The sequence below is a fragment of the Pezoporus occidentalis genome, unplaced genomic scaffold (assembly GCF_034315485.1).
Source record: "Pezoporus occidentalis ecotype Australia unplaced genomic scaffold, CSIRO_AGI_Poc_V1 ctg12, whole genome shotgun sequence".
NCBI lineage: Eukaryota > Metazoa > Chordata > Aves > Psittaciformes > Psittacidae > Pezoporus > Pezoporus occidentalis.
In genome coordinates, this window is record NW_026912994.1 from 7,874,070 (window position 1) to 7,889,989 (window position 15,920).

Here is a 15,920-nt window from a genome sequence, read left to right on the forward strand (position 1 = left end):
AACCCATTAAGCATGTGGGCACAGGTTAATCCCGTATAACTTTGTTGTGCTGGAAAAGAAGTGGGGTTACTTAAGCTTCATTTTAAGGCCTACAATAGGGATGGTGGACTTAAAGCACATTTGCCCCACTTTCTTGAGATACCCAGTTCTGTTCAATGACAGTAGGGGCATCCTGAAAGAGCCGATTTCTTCCACAGCTTTGTCAGGGTGGGTTGGATCCAGTATCCTTTCCTCAGACAACTTTCATTAGCCCATTTGGACCACAGAATACGCCACAGCTTTGAGGTAGTACAGTATATCCTGTTCTTCTTTTGCCCTGTACAAAGAGTCCTTTACAACTCAAATTGCTTGCAGTTACTGAAATACATAATTCCACTTGCTGGAAAACAAAGGGAACTCAGCATGAGGCAACTTATGTGTCCATTCTGGTTTTGCTAGATACTGACACAAAAATGAACAGTTATTAAGAACAAAAGTACAGAGGCCACATTTTCAAGTAAGATCCTCTCAGCAAAGCACGCTGCGCATGTTCAAAGCAATCGTTCCCACTCTTACGTGTGGATTTGATTATGTCAGTGGGAGTTCTGGCTGTCATCTGTTGAAATAATCCTTGACAAAATCCCAGGCTGCAATTTGGCTCATGTGTAGCTTTATGTACACCACAAACTTCTTGTCTGAAACAAATGGCACTTTGAAAAAAATCACTGACATATTTAGACAAAGAATGCTCTGCCACAGAAGGGCACTGTCTGCAGAGCTGCCATGTATACCAGGCAATTGGAAACCAGTGGTGCACCAGTTCAGAGAGCTGCTGCAACATACTGCATTTGAAGGACTGCAGCTCTCCAGGAGGCAGAGGATGACCTGAGATTCAAACACAGCCTTGCTATTGCTCCAGTTTGTCACAACTAAGGCTTGAAACAAGCAGGACTGTGCAGCAGATTGAGCTTTTTCCTGCTCCATTACAGCACTGAAGAAGATTCAGTCCTTGTTGCTTTTTGTCTTCTTTCTACCAGCAATGGCAGGGCTAGACTTTCTCTCCTTACTTTGTAGCACATTGATGATCAATATCCCTTGATACTTTTAAGGAACACCGGCAACAAAGGACATAGCCCTCTGCCCCAGGGAGCTTATATTCTGAATTAGATGAACACAGGGCTGGAAGATTGATAAAGGAATCATGCAGCAAGCAAATCATAAACATCCTAATATTTGTAAGAAGGAGCTGGAGCAGAGCCAGGGAGGGAGCAGGGCTGGAAGTGACTAATGGCGAAGAAGAGGAGGAAGATATGGAAGGAGGGCTCAAACATCTGCTGAGCAGAGAGACTCATCCCTGAGACTCTGGGGAGAGGAACAGTGTAACACTGACAGCGGAGGAGGTATGAAAAACTGGCAGGAGAAGAAGACAGGGAGCAGAGGATGAAGGCAGGGATCAAAAGACAGGGATGGACCTTCAGGAGGAAAAAGGGCTGAAGCATATGTGAAAAGAGATGGTGAACACCTCTCCTACCAGTTGATCACAGCCACTAAACTCCCCATCTTGCTTGTCTTTTGTGCCCCCATCAGGCATCCTTGGCTGCCCCATGTCAGAAAGGAGTGCAGTGGCAGACTCCATGTGTGAGGGCAGATAAGGGCTTTAATATCTTGAGGTCGAGGTGGAGGTGTGCCCTGCTCTCTCATGTGCCAGGTGAACAGTACCCACAGGGCTGAGAGACAAAATAGCACTCCATGCTCCTTCTCAGGCAGTGTTTAACACCAGGTACAGTACTTCTTGCATGCAGAAAGTCTGGGGACTGAGATCCTCTTGGGGTTTAATTACTCAGCAGTTGACCTCATCTCTGGATTAAGAAAGCAGAGACAGGAGATGTTGGCCCAGCATCCCAGGCTGGATACAGGCCTGTGTGCACACTCATGCATGTGACTGAGGGAAACTTGCAGTCCCAGCAGCAGCACTGGGTGATGCTAAGTTAGACATGAGTAGGGTTAGGTGGTTCCCCACAGTGTGCTGGTACTGGATTTCCTTCTTGGATGTAAACAATTCAATTGGCTGCTTTTCCACCTTAAGTGACTTGTCTTGAGTCACTCTGGATCTCTCAGGTGAACCCATTTTTCCCAGCTAACACCTTCACCACCCTCCTTGACCACTTGCCCTGTCCCCAGGGTGTAACCTGCAAGTAGCTATAACCCAGACACATACCACTGCACTGGCTCTACAGAGCGCCAGCAGGTATCTTGGGAGAGCCCTGCCTGCAGCCATGCGCCTGTGTCTGCACACACGTTTTTGTGACCACCGAAGTCCAAGGTCCACTTGCCAAGCTGAGATGCACCATATCCCTGCCAGCTCACCGTGCACTTGTGTGGCTTCTCTCCTGTGTGCCTTCGCATGTGTACCACCAACATGTACTGAGCCTTGAAGGGCTTCTGCTCCCGTGTGCAGTCCTGCCAGCGGCAGACAAACTCCTTCTTCTCGCCATGGATGTGATCGTTGTTGATGTGCTGGTAAGAGAGAAGGGAGAAGTAGATCACTCCTAAAAGAGCTGATGCCAGCAAAACACTCACAGTACAATGAAAGCCTCCACTGTACTCGTGGTCCAGCACTGCACCTGGGTCCCAGGTGCACAGATAACACCAGGGACACAGGAGTCAGCTCTGTGGTCTGGTGTGTCCTGCAGGAGAAGGTGCACAGCACCCAGCACACCTGGCACTGGGTCCAAAGCAGCTATAAACAGGAAGATTGCAAAAGTAATGGGCACCCATAATATCAGGGAATGAGAAGCCCTGTTGGTGTCTCTGGAGCTTCCTGATGCCACTGCTGGAGAGGATGACCAAGTCATTTTTATCTCTGCTGAATCTTCCTGTGCCATATTTATGCAGCTGGGACCCTTTCCTGGGGTGCTGCTGCATCATGGGGGAGAGGAGGAGACAAGCTTTAGTTAGAATCAATGATCTTAAAGTCTTTTCCAACCTCAATGACTCTATGATTCTAAGCCTGCTTGTGCGCCAGCCCAGACTCCAGCCCCAAAACATCCACCTGCTGTCCAGAGCTGGCGGCTAGCAGGAAATGACAGCATCTGCGAGCTATGAGCCAAGGAAAGCTTGGCAGCCTCAATTACTGCTAGTTACTTGGGTCCCTGAAATCCTGCGCTGGGGTGTTGAAAAGCCAGTCCCAGAACGGTGCCTTCCTCCATCCTGGGAGGAAGATGAGAGTCGCTTTTTCCCAGCCTAGGGCAGATGAAGCTCTGCTGAAAACAAACAGAGCTGGAGATGAGACCATCAGCAGCATTGCTCCCGCAGCAGCCCTGTCTCTCTGAATGGGGTCTTGCTGCCAAAAATAATGCCTGTCCTTTCTCCTGTGTTTTCAGCAGACATTCTCTGACAGGAAATCCTAAAATAAACCACTTTGGGCTTGGGGTTTGTTATTTTTCTATTTTGTGCTGAGATTTTTTTCCAGCCCCCTCCTTCAACTCCCTGGCCAGGCACACATGCTGTGGCTTGGGATGAGCCTTTCTTGGGGTGGTGAGGCAGCATGAGGACACAAAACCACATTAAAGCAGAATCACTGACCTTCACGGTCCCAGCTAAATCCAGCCCCAGTATTTTGTGTGCTGTGGCCCAATCCTGGGGACAGGGAACTGCTGCTTGGGGCACCAGGTCTACCCAGGGGCAAGCGAAGGTGGTCAGCTGGTCCATCAAGCACCACAGTTAAACACTGAGAGCCAAAGCTGCATGCCAGGAGGGTCAGGGGAGGCTGGTTTTGGAGCTCAGCTGCCTATAGTTCTGGTTTTATAACACAACACTGGTGCGAGATTTTAGCCTCAGATGGTGGAAATCTGGTGAACTTCCCAGGAGATCATGGGCACACTAAACCACATCCAGGCCAGACTGGGAAGAGGCCTCCTAGCTCTGTTTGTGTGGAAGTCAGCCTGACTTACAACCAAGACTACACATGACAACGCTAGAAGCTGGGGAGTACAGGGGCTCACTGGTCCTGTTTGGGGCAGAAGAAGACACATTTATGGGAGGGAGACTGCAGCCTCCCTTCAGGCCGATTAACTCACTGGGCAACATCTACTTCCCATCACACAGTGGAGGAGCAGTTGCAAAACTTACCACTCTTCAGCTATGGCTCCACAGACCCCATCAAATCCCCACCTGGCTGGAGGCTTTGCTTAGGTTTCTCTCAAATTAAGTGTGACCTTTGAGGCTGGGAGAAGCTGTGCTGCTTGAAAAAATCTGTCCTCACTCCCGCTGTTCCCCATTGATACTCGCTTTACTTACAAGCATGTGGCCCACTGTGCATGGAGAATGGACCCTACACATCCATGTATTTCGCTCTTCAGACAAACTAGTTTTTCCAAGCATGGTGGGATGCCACCTTCTCTGAAGTTGGCCCACGACATCTGTATTTCATTTTCATGTATATTTTGGGCATCCCAAATCCACAACCCCATGGTGCTAGTAACCATAGTACAGAAGTCTCTGTTTTTATAACCCTCCAAATGTAGGAAAATCTTAGGCATTCTTTCAGATATTTTTCTTTGGGTTTTCTCTGGAAATAAATTGTGCTGAGGTGCCTGGATCTGCCCTGCACTTTGCTCTAGCCAGAGTTAAAGAGTTTTTCTTATGTCTGAGAGGAAAACACACAAATACTGCTGGACAAATAGGAGCACAGCCCATCTGACAGGGCTGCTGTGGTTTAACCCCAGAAAAGCAATGCCCTGTGGCATGCAGTATGCAACCCATTAAGCACCTTATCACTCACTTGGTTCTGAAAACCATTTCCAAATCTGTCTGTACTCAAGGACCTTTTGCACTGAACCGCTGGCAGAGGTGGGCAGGTGCTAGCCTTAAATGCATGAAGAGCACATCCCCAAATTATCATTTAGAATGTGGTCCCTCTAGGCTAAGATAATGTTCATATGCAGAGCTTGGGGAAGTGGAGACTAATGCCTACTTGGTGGTGTCTGAACATGACTAAAATGAAGATGTATGAAGATGCATGAAAAAGAGCAGACATGAGCCCTCAGGAGGAAGGCTACACATCAGTCACACATGGGTGGCCCCTAGCAGGCTTGGAGCCTGGCTGAGGCAAGAAGCAAAAGGCTAAAGGGAAAGGAGAAGGTAGCAGGTCCTGTCACAAAATTTGCTTATTCCAACATATTTCTGCAAGCAGCAGCATCGCTGGGGCTGGTGAATTCCCAGAAGCTCTGGGCTAGCTTCAAATAAAAGGGGCTCACACCACAGACCCAAAATGAGGACTGGGAGGGTACTGGTCTGGTGGCACGATGGGTCTCAGATACAGATCATGTCTGATTTCACAGGCACTCACTCAAGAGTTGGAGTGATTTGTTGATCCCAGAAACCAAAGGAAACCAAATGGTGGATTCCCAGGTAAAGCAGAGCACACAAAAGGTTCTTGGAATTAATTAGAACTGAAAATCTGATTAATGACTTGGTCTGGGGATCCTTCAGAGAGCAGTTTTGACACCGGTTTGGGGACATCTCTGTGATTACAGAAGCCGTATTTCCCAAATCTTTAAAAAATCAATCCACTTTCTATATTTTGTGCCCTGATACAGACTCTGGAGCATGTCTCCAAACTCTGGAAGTGCTCTATTTTTGTAGGAGGAATTAGCCGAGCAGGTTAACAGCCCCTGAGTGATATGCTCCACAGTTCATGTCACAGCAGCATAGAAGACTTTCATGGCTTAGACAAGGTCTGAGGACAGTATGGGCGATCCCTGACCCACAGCTAGTGCAGGTGCATGAGGAGGCTCAGCGACTACGATCAGTGAAGAGGGAAGGGCTCAGGCCCCTTCCTCATTTTCTGATCAGATCCTCTGCACACAGCCTTCTGTCACTGGGTTGTGCATGAGGGAAACCGAATCTGCAGCCTCAGCAGCCGAGAAGAGAGCACATCAAATAATCTATGAAAGGCTTCTTGCAGCTAAACTTGGGAGCAGTGACCCGCTTTGGCAGTTTACACACCGTGTCTCTGATTTGCACCTTTAGTAGCTCCCAGAGTGAGCTCTGGCTGTACAGCAGCTAGTGATAAAAAATGAGGACAAGTGTACAGAAACCCAGATTTATCACTGGGGTTTCCTCCCAACCATTACTCACATGGACGAGCTGCTCTTGAGTGTCATATTCCTTTGTGCACCCTTCCCAGTGACAGTTCGTCTCATAAATAACCTCAGGCTCCTGTTTACATTCATCCTTATCTAGGTCTTCTTTCAGGTCTGTCAGATGCTCCTGCAACACACAATGGTGTATTGTATAAGGTGAACTTCTTTCATCTGAATTCCTCCATCACTCATAGATTACAGGGCAGGTATCAACTGATCACAAAACTGTGCTCGTTGTGACAACATAACGTCCTGAATTACTGTGAAATAATGAGTTACAGAGTTTTGGTAGAAACAGATCAGAGTTAAGGACAAGACATGAAACACCCTGAAGCCACAGTCCCAGCAGTGCCTAGCTCCAGCCAGGTAGGTAGGCAGTCCCAGGAAAGGCTTTTGACCTTTGGCTGTGTTCTTTGCTGGAGCAAAACTTCTGATCTGGGGGCAGCGGGGAAATATAAGCATGAAGAAACCACAGAGCAGTAAGAGCCTTATGGTTACCACACTCACTTGACGTGGGTTGAGGAGAGGGGTTTCTGTTTTCTGCATCTCTGAATAGATGAGAAAATTACACCTAATTCTTAACCAAAGATTTATGCCTGCAGAGTGATCCACAGGGACAAAGTGGTGAGCCTTCAAAGCATTTCTCTGAGACAGGGAAATTTAGGAAGCCTGAGCAAGACCCAGTGAAGAGCAGAGCTCTGGGGGCTCTGGACGCAGAAATTAGTTATTTTAATGCTGGGCATCCTGTGAGCTCTCTCCTTAACTTCTCTGTCTAGCCAGCTCCTCAGTGCTAAATGAAGCACTGAAGACTTTTCTTACGGCTGCTCTGAGGATTAAAGCATAGGCAGCTATACCGTAGTATAACATACCATATAATTAGTACAAGTCAGAGGTAAGGACAACTGTTGGTTCTGCATGCGTCAGACACTTCCACTACTGCCACACAATCAGCAGCCAATATTGGCTTAGTAATTTAGCAATACAAAACCCAGGAGGTTTTGACCCCTTCGCTCCTTTTCCTCCCAATTACTACTACTGCCTAGCACAGAGCATCCCACCTCCGGGATGTTACTGACCATATCAGACACTGTTCCTCATGATCTGTTGGGCCCGTAAGTGTGCAGACACAGCAGATCTGCTTCAGACTGCTTCTGACCTGCCCAAACAGACCTGTCTGGTTGCCTACAGAGGGGCTGCCACGACTTAATGGCACTGTATGATTTGGGAAGTGAGAGATACTGTACAAGAGTTCAACAGTTTTCATTAAATAGCTCTTGACATACATGCCAGCTGTGACTTTTCAATTCACAAGTCAAAATATGGAGACAAAGAGATTTGCTTTAATTAGCTCCTAATTTTTAAAAAAAACATTGTAATGTGGCTCTTGGGACAGGAAACTGTAGCAATTTACAGAAAGATTTCTGGAGATTCAAACTGTATCACAGCCCAGAGCACTGGTCTGAGAAAGTTCAAACAGCAGGTTGGATTTTTTCCCCCTGCTATTCCTATTTGGTTGAGCTGTGAACATTATTTGAACATTATTTTTGTTGGACTGTTTCTCTCCGGTCAAAGTGTGGTCCCTGGAAAAGTGATTTTTTTCTGCTAAAAAATCTTGTTTTGCCAAAATTTTTACATTTTCGTTTGGAAAAATGATATGGAAACAATTTTAATTTATTGAAGAGGATTGTGTAGTTTCATTTCTGTCAAGCTCAACATTAATCTGAATCTGTACTGGAGCTATAGTGGTTATCACAAGAGTACACTAACTCAGGTCTCTCATGGCTGGTGCTCCACTGTGTTCCACAAACCTTGTCTGGATTGCTTTTTTTATAGCACAAGCCATCATGGGAGATACTGTCTGGCCAAGGATTTTAAACACCCAAAGCGTAACTCACATGGGGCGTTTCCAGTACAGTGTTTCCAAAACAAAATATACGCATGCTTTTTTGGGAATGGAGGAGCTTTATACTCTGCAAAAAATGTATCAGCCAATAATTAACTGACTATAACTCAACATTTCAGCACAGTCTCCTGCAGAACAGGAATCCCCAAATTTAACAAGTTGCTGTTGCTTAGACCAACTGAAGAGGAGACACCCACTGTGTTCAGTCTTTTAACCTGTTCTTGCCAAGAACAGGCTGTCTCTCACAAGGTGCTTTCCAGTAATTTCCCAGTCTATACTGAAATGCTGCAAGACATGAAGTCTATGTTTCCCGTGAGGTATTCATACACCTCGTTAGGAGCTATTAGACTACATCCTTCTCTTAATTTCTCCTTGCTATTCTAATCAAACCTCTTTGCACCACTTTAAACTACTCCCCCCCTTCTTTCAGCACTTATTTCACATTTGACCCAGTGGATGAAACTCTGGAGCAAGGCTGCAGGGGTGGGCCAGGCTGATGTTACTCCCTGAGGCTGGGTGCACACCTCTTCACGTTACAGCAGAGCACAGAGGATGACAGCTCTTGAGGAAGCTGTCTGTCCCATGGCTCCTCTGCTATAGATGCTTTGAGAAACCAGGTGATGGCTTTCAAATCTTTTTTAACTTGCTGCAAGAAATAAACACACAGCCCTATTAGACTGGGTGGTGGCCAGATTGCTTTTTCAGGGTATGTGTTTTTGCAGCAGCATGTAGGTGCACTCCTAATCTCAAAGCTCCAGAGAGGTGCCTCTTTGCCTTAATCATGCTGACTACAGCATGTTTATCTTTCCCTGATACGCTATCTTCATCAATTTTACCAGGCCCCTGATGACTACACACGTTGCTGTCCCCATGCATCATGCTGAGACCTGCTCCTGAACCAGAGGAGAAGGAGAAATTTGTCATCAACTCTTCCATTCACTTGACAATAACACAGCCTAATATTTCATGAAAATGAAGTGCCCAGAGCACTCCTGATAGTTTACAGTTGTGATAAAGGACAGTCAGATGGATACTGTCAGCCATTAAACAGTTTGCAATCACAGAGCTCCGTAAAGAAAGCAAAGGCCTTTGGGCCCTTCTTGGTGTCAAATGTTGTGTCACCAGTGTAAAGGATGTTTCTAGGAGCAATTCCTGGTTGAATCAAGAGGTCTTCCCATTTTTTGCAAGCTTTCTATCTACATGCAAGATTCCCTCATAATCTGTTTGCTCAGAGACACTAATGCTGCTTGCTTTGCAGCACAGTAACCTCAGACATCATTTTTAAACTAACACGCTCGAAATATTTTCTCTCTCCTTTTTTTTCTATCTGAGCACAGCAACAGCAAGCTGAATCCCAAGCACCCACTGAATGCTTCATTCAGTCACTGTAGCTCTGCCCTGTACCTTGCTGGGCTCTATGCTCCAAGAGACACCCCACCTGCCTGGCAGACTTCGATGCCTTGCTCCCACGTGCAGCAAAAAGCGTCAAGAGTATCATTCCCAAAGACAACAAGACCCAGCAGCTCATAGCTTCAGCCCCACAACATATCTTGCACCGGGAAGATTACCTGTGTGGCCGGGGACGCTGGAGGCAAGCCCTCGACTTCAGTCTTGACTTTGCTGCGCTTGTTAATTACTGGATTGACTGTGCTGCTCACGGCTGACTCGCTGCTCTGCTTGCTCTAGGAAAGAAAACCAGGCAAGATATGACAGCAGGGTTTTGGATGAGAGACAGACTGCAGCCCACCTCCTCATTAAATATTAACTTAAAAATCAGTCAGTGTTAAACCTCAGGAGTGGCTGGGAACAACAGAGTATTGGCCTACTGGCCCAGGTATCACATGAAAATTAGCCATGTGGGTTTCTGCAAGGCAGAGATGGAAAAGAGAGAAGAGTCAAGGGCAGTATCAGCTTGGTCTCACTGCTGCTGCTCCATTTCAGAATGATCCAGTCCCTGTCAAAGCCATCAAAACCTTATGCAGCCTCCACCAAAGCCATGATTTTATTTCTCAACGCTATGAAATGATTTGCTGAGAAAATGAATTCCTGGGGGAAGAGAGGAGCTCTGGTTCCGTGCGAGGGCTCCAGCATGCTGGGTGCATGAAAGGCAATGTGTATATTTTGCTAAGCTCTTAAAAAATTAGAACAGCTTCAGAAGAAAAAACATCTCATTGTATGTGCATAAAATTGGAACATTAACATTTTAAATACACTCTTGCTAATTACTCAAGATTGGTCCTGCAAGTTATTAAACAGAGGCATAACTCCTGCCAGCCACATTATTTTGGTAGCCAGTTTGTAAGAAGGAAACAAAGCCAATCAATCCAATAACCTTTAATAACAAACAGAGTTTGCAGCACAGCAGCCATGAGAAACCCTAAAACAATAAACCAATCTGAGAAGTTCAGTATGATACAACTAAACCAGCAGTTTGAAACGGGTGTGAAATGAGGTGAAATAAGTCTTTGGGGAGAAAAGCAATTGCAATTCAAACTTCCAAGGAATGAAAATGGGAAGGAAACATGATTAAAAATGTGCTAGACATTTTCACTAGTCCCATGCATGTAAAGCGCTTGTGCATACATGCATGTGAGTGTGAACTCACATGTAATTGCCAGGACACCTTTGAGGTGTGGGATTTTGTACGCACCGTGGCATTCCTTGTTTTCAAAAGCTGGCCCCTGGTTTTGCAAACCTTAACAGTAAAACCCAACAGCAGGGATACCCCAAGAGAGAAGCTACTGAAGAAGACAGAAAGATAGGTGAAAAGGCTAGACGTCCTAGGTAAGATGCACTTTATTAAAGAGGAAGGGATTAAGGTGTGGAATGTGGTTCACATCAGTAGAAAAAAGGAAGGAAGGAAGGATTGATGAAGGAACTGATGAAGCTTGGTTCACAGGGCTCAGGTGCTTATCTGGCAAAACACTCCAGCGTGTGCCAATATCCCTTGATTTCAATAGCACATAACATACATATTTAAGAAGATTTACTGCCTGAGATGACCATGCATACCATGTTAAATGCTTTAATAAATCAAGGTTTTTGTTTCCTGTATGGGTAGGTACATGTATGTGCAAGGAATGGTGCAAAACTTGGCTGTGACTAGTCCAAAAATGCTTTGCCAGGAAGAAGAAATAGCAATGCAAAGGGAAAGCATGAGTAAAAAGAGAGTGGGTAGAACTCCCACAGCCACCATGAAGGGCAGTGCTCATCCCACGGAGAACATTTCTCTGTGTGCCATTCAAAGAGAGAGCCAGGACAGCTGTCCTTACCTGGCTGGAGTCAGAGATGCAGTTGCTGTTGCTGCTGATCTGTGTGGGTGGTGGGTTGACGGAGATGACTGCCATGTGCTGCCGTGGGGCGAAGGTTGGGGACGGCTGGATCAGGGGAGGAGTGTGCCCGAAGGCTGAGCCCAGGCCTCTCTGCTGGGTCAGGATCTGCTGGTACGTCACGGGGTTAATGGGGTGGGGGAAGCTGAATGCTGGGCTGCAGCAATGGGAGGAGGAAAAACGATGAGGAATTATTTTAAACAACATTTATCACATTAGTTAGCAACTGATTCAAGTTTGGCTTCCTGGAGGCCCCAGGAGACAAGCTGCAATGCCCCAGCTAGGTGCCTTCAATGCCACAACAAGCCTGACAGCGTACTTTACTGTAAAGACAGGATTTATGTCATGTGTGCCTCAGCAAACTTCTGAATCATTTTGACCCATGTATCAGACTGATTGTAATTTCTTTGTTTCCTATATTTAAAAACAGCCAAAGCCCTTGGCAATGAGGGCAGAAGAGGTGGGACTTGGTCATACCTGGCTTTGCAACCCTCGAGGCTCCCAGGTTTTCCCAGGCAGACCTATTCTGCAGACTCACAACTTTAGGGTTATGTTACCCTGGATATAAAAAAAAACAGCATCACCTGGCTCACCTGGCACAGATCACAGCAGGGATGAATAACTATCCATTTAACATAGTCCAAACCCACACAACTTACTCTGCATTCAGGTGAGCAGAGTGCTGGATCAGAGGACCGCTGAAGTATGTCACCCTTCATATGTAGGCCACTGGTTCATCTCTAATCTAGGTCAGTGGTGACCAGACACACCACCAGCTCCTGGCTGCTTGGGAGCTAACTGGGAGCAACAGGTCTGAGCCAGGATGCAGCAGTCAACAGCATTAAAAATGAGACTCTGCTTTTGGAAAAAAGGGGTTCACTTCCAAGAGTGAGGCCCCTTGGCAAGAGATGGAGAAGCACAGGAGATGCTCTATTCCCTGGCACATGACGCACAAACCACACACAGGCCAAAAATCGTATATTTACCACCTTTAAGAGGTGGCCACCCTTGCACCTTTACCCTCAACAGTATTTTCTCTCACATCACTAACACTGCCCTCGGTGTGAGTGCTCAGAAAATGGGACCATAATTAGCAATATGCTTCATTTCCGATTTTGCTTTTAGGGAAAATACTTATTGCTTGTGACCATACAATTAGTATTTCTGTTCCAAACCAGTTAATGACAACTTGATCAAAAGAATAAAGGGCAAAAATCACTACAGTGTAAAAGAGCTCTTGGGGTTAAAAATGCACTGCAGCAAATGAGGTGTGATAACAGGCTGCTGCACAGATTTCTTATGTTACAGCAAAGTCTAAAAATGACTTTCTGAAGTGCCACTAGGATCTGGGTCTGAGGGGTGAGAAAGTATTTCATCCCTGCCACTAAGATGCTGTTAAAATAATAACAAAAAAGTCTTTTCACCCCAAATTGCTGACAGTTCTCCTGTTATACATGTAGCCCATTTTACAATTTCTGACATTCAAGATATACCTTTAGAAAACTGAGAAGAGTTTAAAATTCTTTAGTATTACTTGATTATTCCCTCAGAAGCCACCAAATGGCCACAGATCAAACTCGTTCTACTGATTTGTTGAAAATACCTGATGCTACCCTGAAAAGCTTAAAATCTGATTATGAGATGCTATAGGTATGCTCGGTTAATGACAACAAGTGAAAAGACTAGAAAAATACAATTACCAGGCAAGGAGTTGCAATTTAAGTTAGAATTATGCTTGATTTCACAGTCAATTTCTAAATGATGCTGCTGGATAAGTAACTTAGGAAATTAATGTTACAGTTACTAATGGCAATATCTCTCTTTTTTTCCCACAAATTTTAGGAGTGCATGATCTTTATAAAGCCTTGCTTTGCAACATCAGTGCTAATTAGATCTAACATTTTTAACAGCGAAGTAATAAAAAGAATAATAACATTGTGAAACTTGGGTGAAGCAATCATGGCAGGAATTGGCAACAATGAGCTGCCTAGTGTAAGTGCTTTTTAATTAAGATTTGAACAAAACTTCACTCAAGGGCTTAGATTTGTTTTAAACATGTTTTTAGAATTAGGCTCTTCAATCCACCCAGGCAACATTTTTTTAAGAATGTGGACCAATAATTTGGAGAATACTTTGGGACAATCTCTTAAATCAGAGGGTTTCTTAACCAGTCCAACTGTTCACAATGAGAATTTCGTTAGATGAATTTACTCTCTGTTTCTGCTTGCAGCGAGGCATGACCATACTGCAATTACTGGAAATAAAATACATTGACCAATAATCCCAATTGAGCAAACACCCCCCCCCCCCATACACCACAAAGTACCCTTCCATATGCAAAACCAGATAGTGACTTTGATTTAATACAGTACAGAGCTCCAATGCACAAAAGCGAAGGTTGTGAGGAAGAGGTCTCCCTTGCTGGAGGACCACCCCACCTCAGGAGGATGGTTAAGCATCTGAATGGAGCTGGTCCCAGAGCTTTACCTGATTGTCCCGGCAGATAAATGGCCGTAGGAGCCACTTGCCGCTGAACTGCTTCTGGAATTGTTGATATACGCCACGAGAGAGTTTGGGGAGGTCCTGATCATCGTCTGGAGATCAATGCTGGCATCAGACAGTGGGGAGATAGACAGTGCTCGTTTTCGGCTTAATCTCGGAGTCACCCGCGGGCTGGAAAACCGGGAGACTGTGGAAAGGGAGACTTTGTCAAAAAAAAGCAGCAGGCTGCTCCTTTCCTGCAGGGGGGTGGGAGGCGCTGAGACCTGCTGCACTCGTGACTGCTGTGGGATGTTCTGGAGCCAGCAGCAGTGCAGGGACCAGCTGCACTTTGATGGGCACTGAATGACAAGAGGTCAGGCAGCACTGTGAATGCCTGCTTGCTTCTCCCTCCTTGAGGGATAAACAGAAGCCTGTCCATCACCCCCTTTCACTGTCACTAAATTAACTTAAAATTAAAAGGGAAAAGGCACCACAAGGTTTCCATGAGAGCAGCCATACCTGTTGACTTGGTGGCAGAAGCAGCGGGCCAGAAGAGCCTGAAGTCAGAGCTGCGGTGACCCTTGGTGTACATGCTTGTGTGTGGACGGAGCGGAAACCAAATGAACACAAGCACAATGCTGACCATCCAACTAATGAAGGAGGCGAGGCTCCAACAGCCCCGAAAGTAAATGAAGAGTTTTAAGAAAACCAATTTGGCAGCCCAGGCACAAAGTTCAAGCTCTCCCCCTCCAAGGGGACGTGCCAGTGCCTGGACCCTATTAGCAATTGTCAATCATTCGGGCATGAAGTCATTTCCAACCGTGTCCTGTGGCAAGTTACTACTGTACAAATGTGGCCTCCCCCAGCATTTCAGCACTGCTAACTGGAACAAATTACTTCATTCAGAGGAAACTCTGACCAGGCCTGACCCACCTGCAAATCTCTGGGGTGGCATGGACAGGAGGTGCGGATGGGTCATATCACAACATTCCCTGATACCAGGGTACCAGATCCAAAGCATGCCTGAGCCCTAGCCCTGTTTGGAATGGCTCATCCCTCCAAAGCAATGAAAGCAGCATTTAGCTTGTCTATTTTTTTTAAATATTTTTAAGGGTTAAATACACCACTCAGCCGTGGGGCTGGCTGGTAATCCCCATCAGCCACTCTGGGGTGCAGGAGGGCTCAGCTGCTCCAGCTCCTTTCCTTGATGAGCACAACACTGTGTTACTACCTGGCTTTTCCAACAGCAGTCCCTCCAGAAAGCTTGCTGTGAGCTTATATTATTAAACATGGTGCATAAAACAGTACCTTGCCCAGACAGGTAATATGAAAACAAACATTTTCCTCTAGTTGGTTGGAGGGACTGATTTTGGTTGTGTATCACCAAATATAGCCTTGTACTTTGCACGAGCATAAACGTTCCATCCTGATGACAGTGCTGGTATGTGAGAGGGTGAATGGGACGTACGAGGTAAAATATACCCTGCCAGTGTGACCACATAGCTCCTTGATTTGTGGTGGCTTTCAGAAGTTTGTGTCAACATTTCCTTGAGACCAGTGGCTGTGTTGCAGTTTCCCAGTCTCCACATGGCTCACCTGTGTACCTAAGTGGCTCTGTCATTACCATGCCTGCATGCTGCGTAATCGATGGGGCTTAGTACTACTGTCCCTTTATTACCTATAATGTCCCTTGTTGCACAAGATGAGCGACTTGCCCGAGGTCCCACTGGAAGTCCAAGGCTAAGTTGGTACTTGAACCATGCACTCTTATGACTTTTGTCCTACACCAAATAAACTTCAAGAGTTGCTAGCTGCAATGTTTTTACTGCACTACTGTTATATTGGGAATTTCTCTTGAAAATCAGAATGCTACATATACACTGAATGTGTTCTTTTTACGGTATTTTGTAAAGCTACATTTTGCAGCCTCATCGGGTGTGCAGATGCTAGAAAACATGATTCAAGGATCAGGTAGAAAACAGACAGAGCACACACACTGGTCTATAAAAAAATCACCTCCTGAGTGTTAAAGCTGTTCCATGGCTTGGAGGGACTAGTTTCAAATTTTCCTATTTCTTGTGG

General features: G+C 45.8%; 1 protein-coding gene across 6 annotated transcripts in view; it reads right to left on the bottom strand.

The window, feature by feature from the left end:
- The window catches only part of GLI2 (GLI family zinc finger 2), a 198,867-nt gene that overhangs the window by 12,744 nt on the left and 170,203 nt on the right, over window positions 1-15,920 (bottom strand). For 5 of the 6 annotated variants that reach the window (XM_062607126.1, XM_062607127.1, XM_062607129.1 and 2 more), the window contains 5 exons: window positions 13,845-14,046; window positions 11,301-11,514; window positions 9,597-9,710; window positions 6,121-6,252; window positions 2,347-2,496 (listed from right to left, as the gene is read on the bottom strand). In XM_062607126.1, coding sequence (XP_062463110.1) covers window positions 2,347-2,496; window positions 6,121-6,252; window positions 9,597-9,710; window positions 11,301-11,514; window positions 13,845-14,046 — 812 coding nt within the window. The remainder of the gene's footprint in view (window positions 1-2,346; window positions 2,497-6,120; window positions 6,253-9,596; window positions 9,711-11,300; window positions 11,515-13,844; window positions 14,047-15,920) is intronic. The other variant, XM_062607128.1, reaches the window with a different exon arrangement.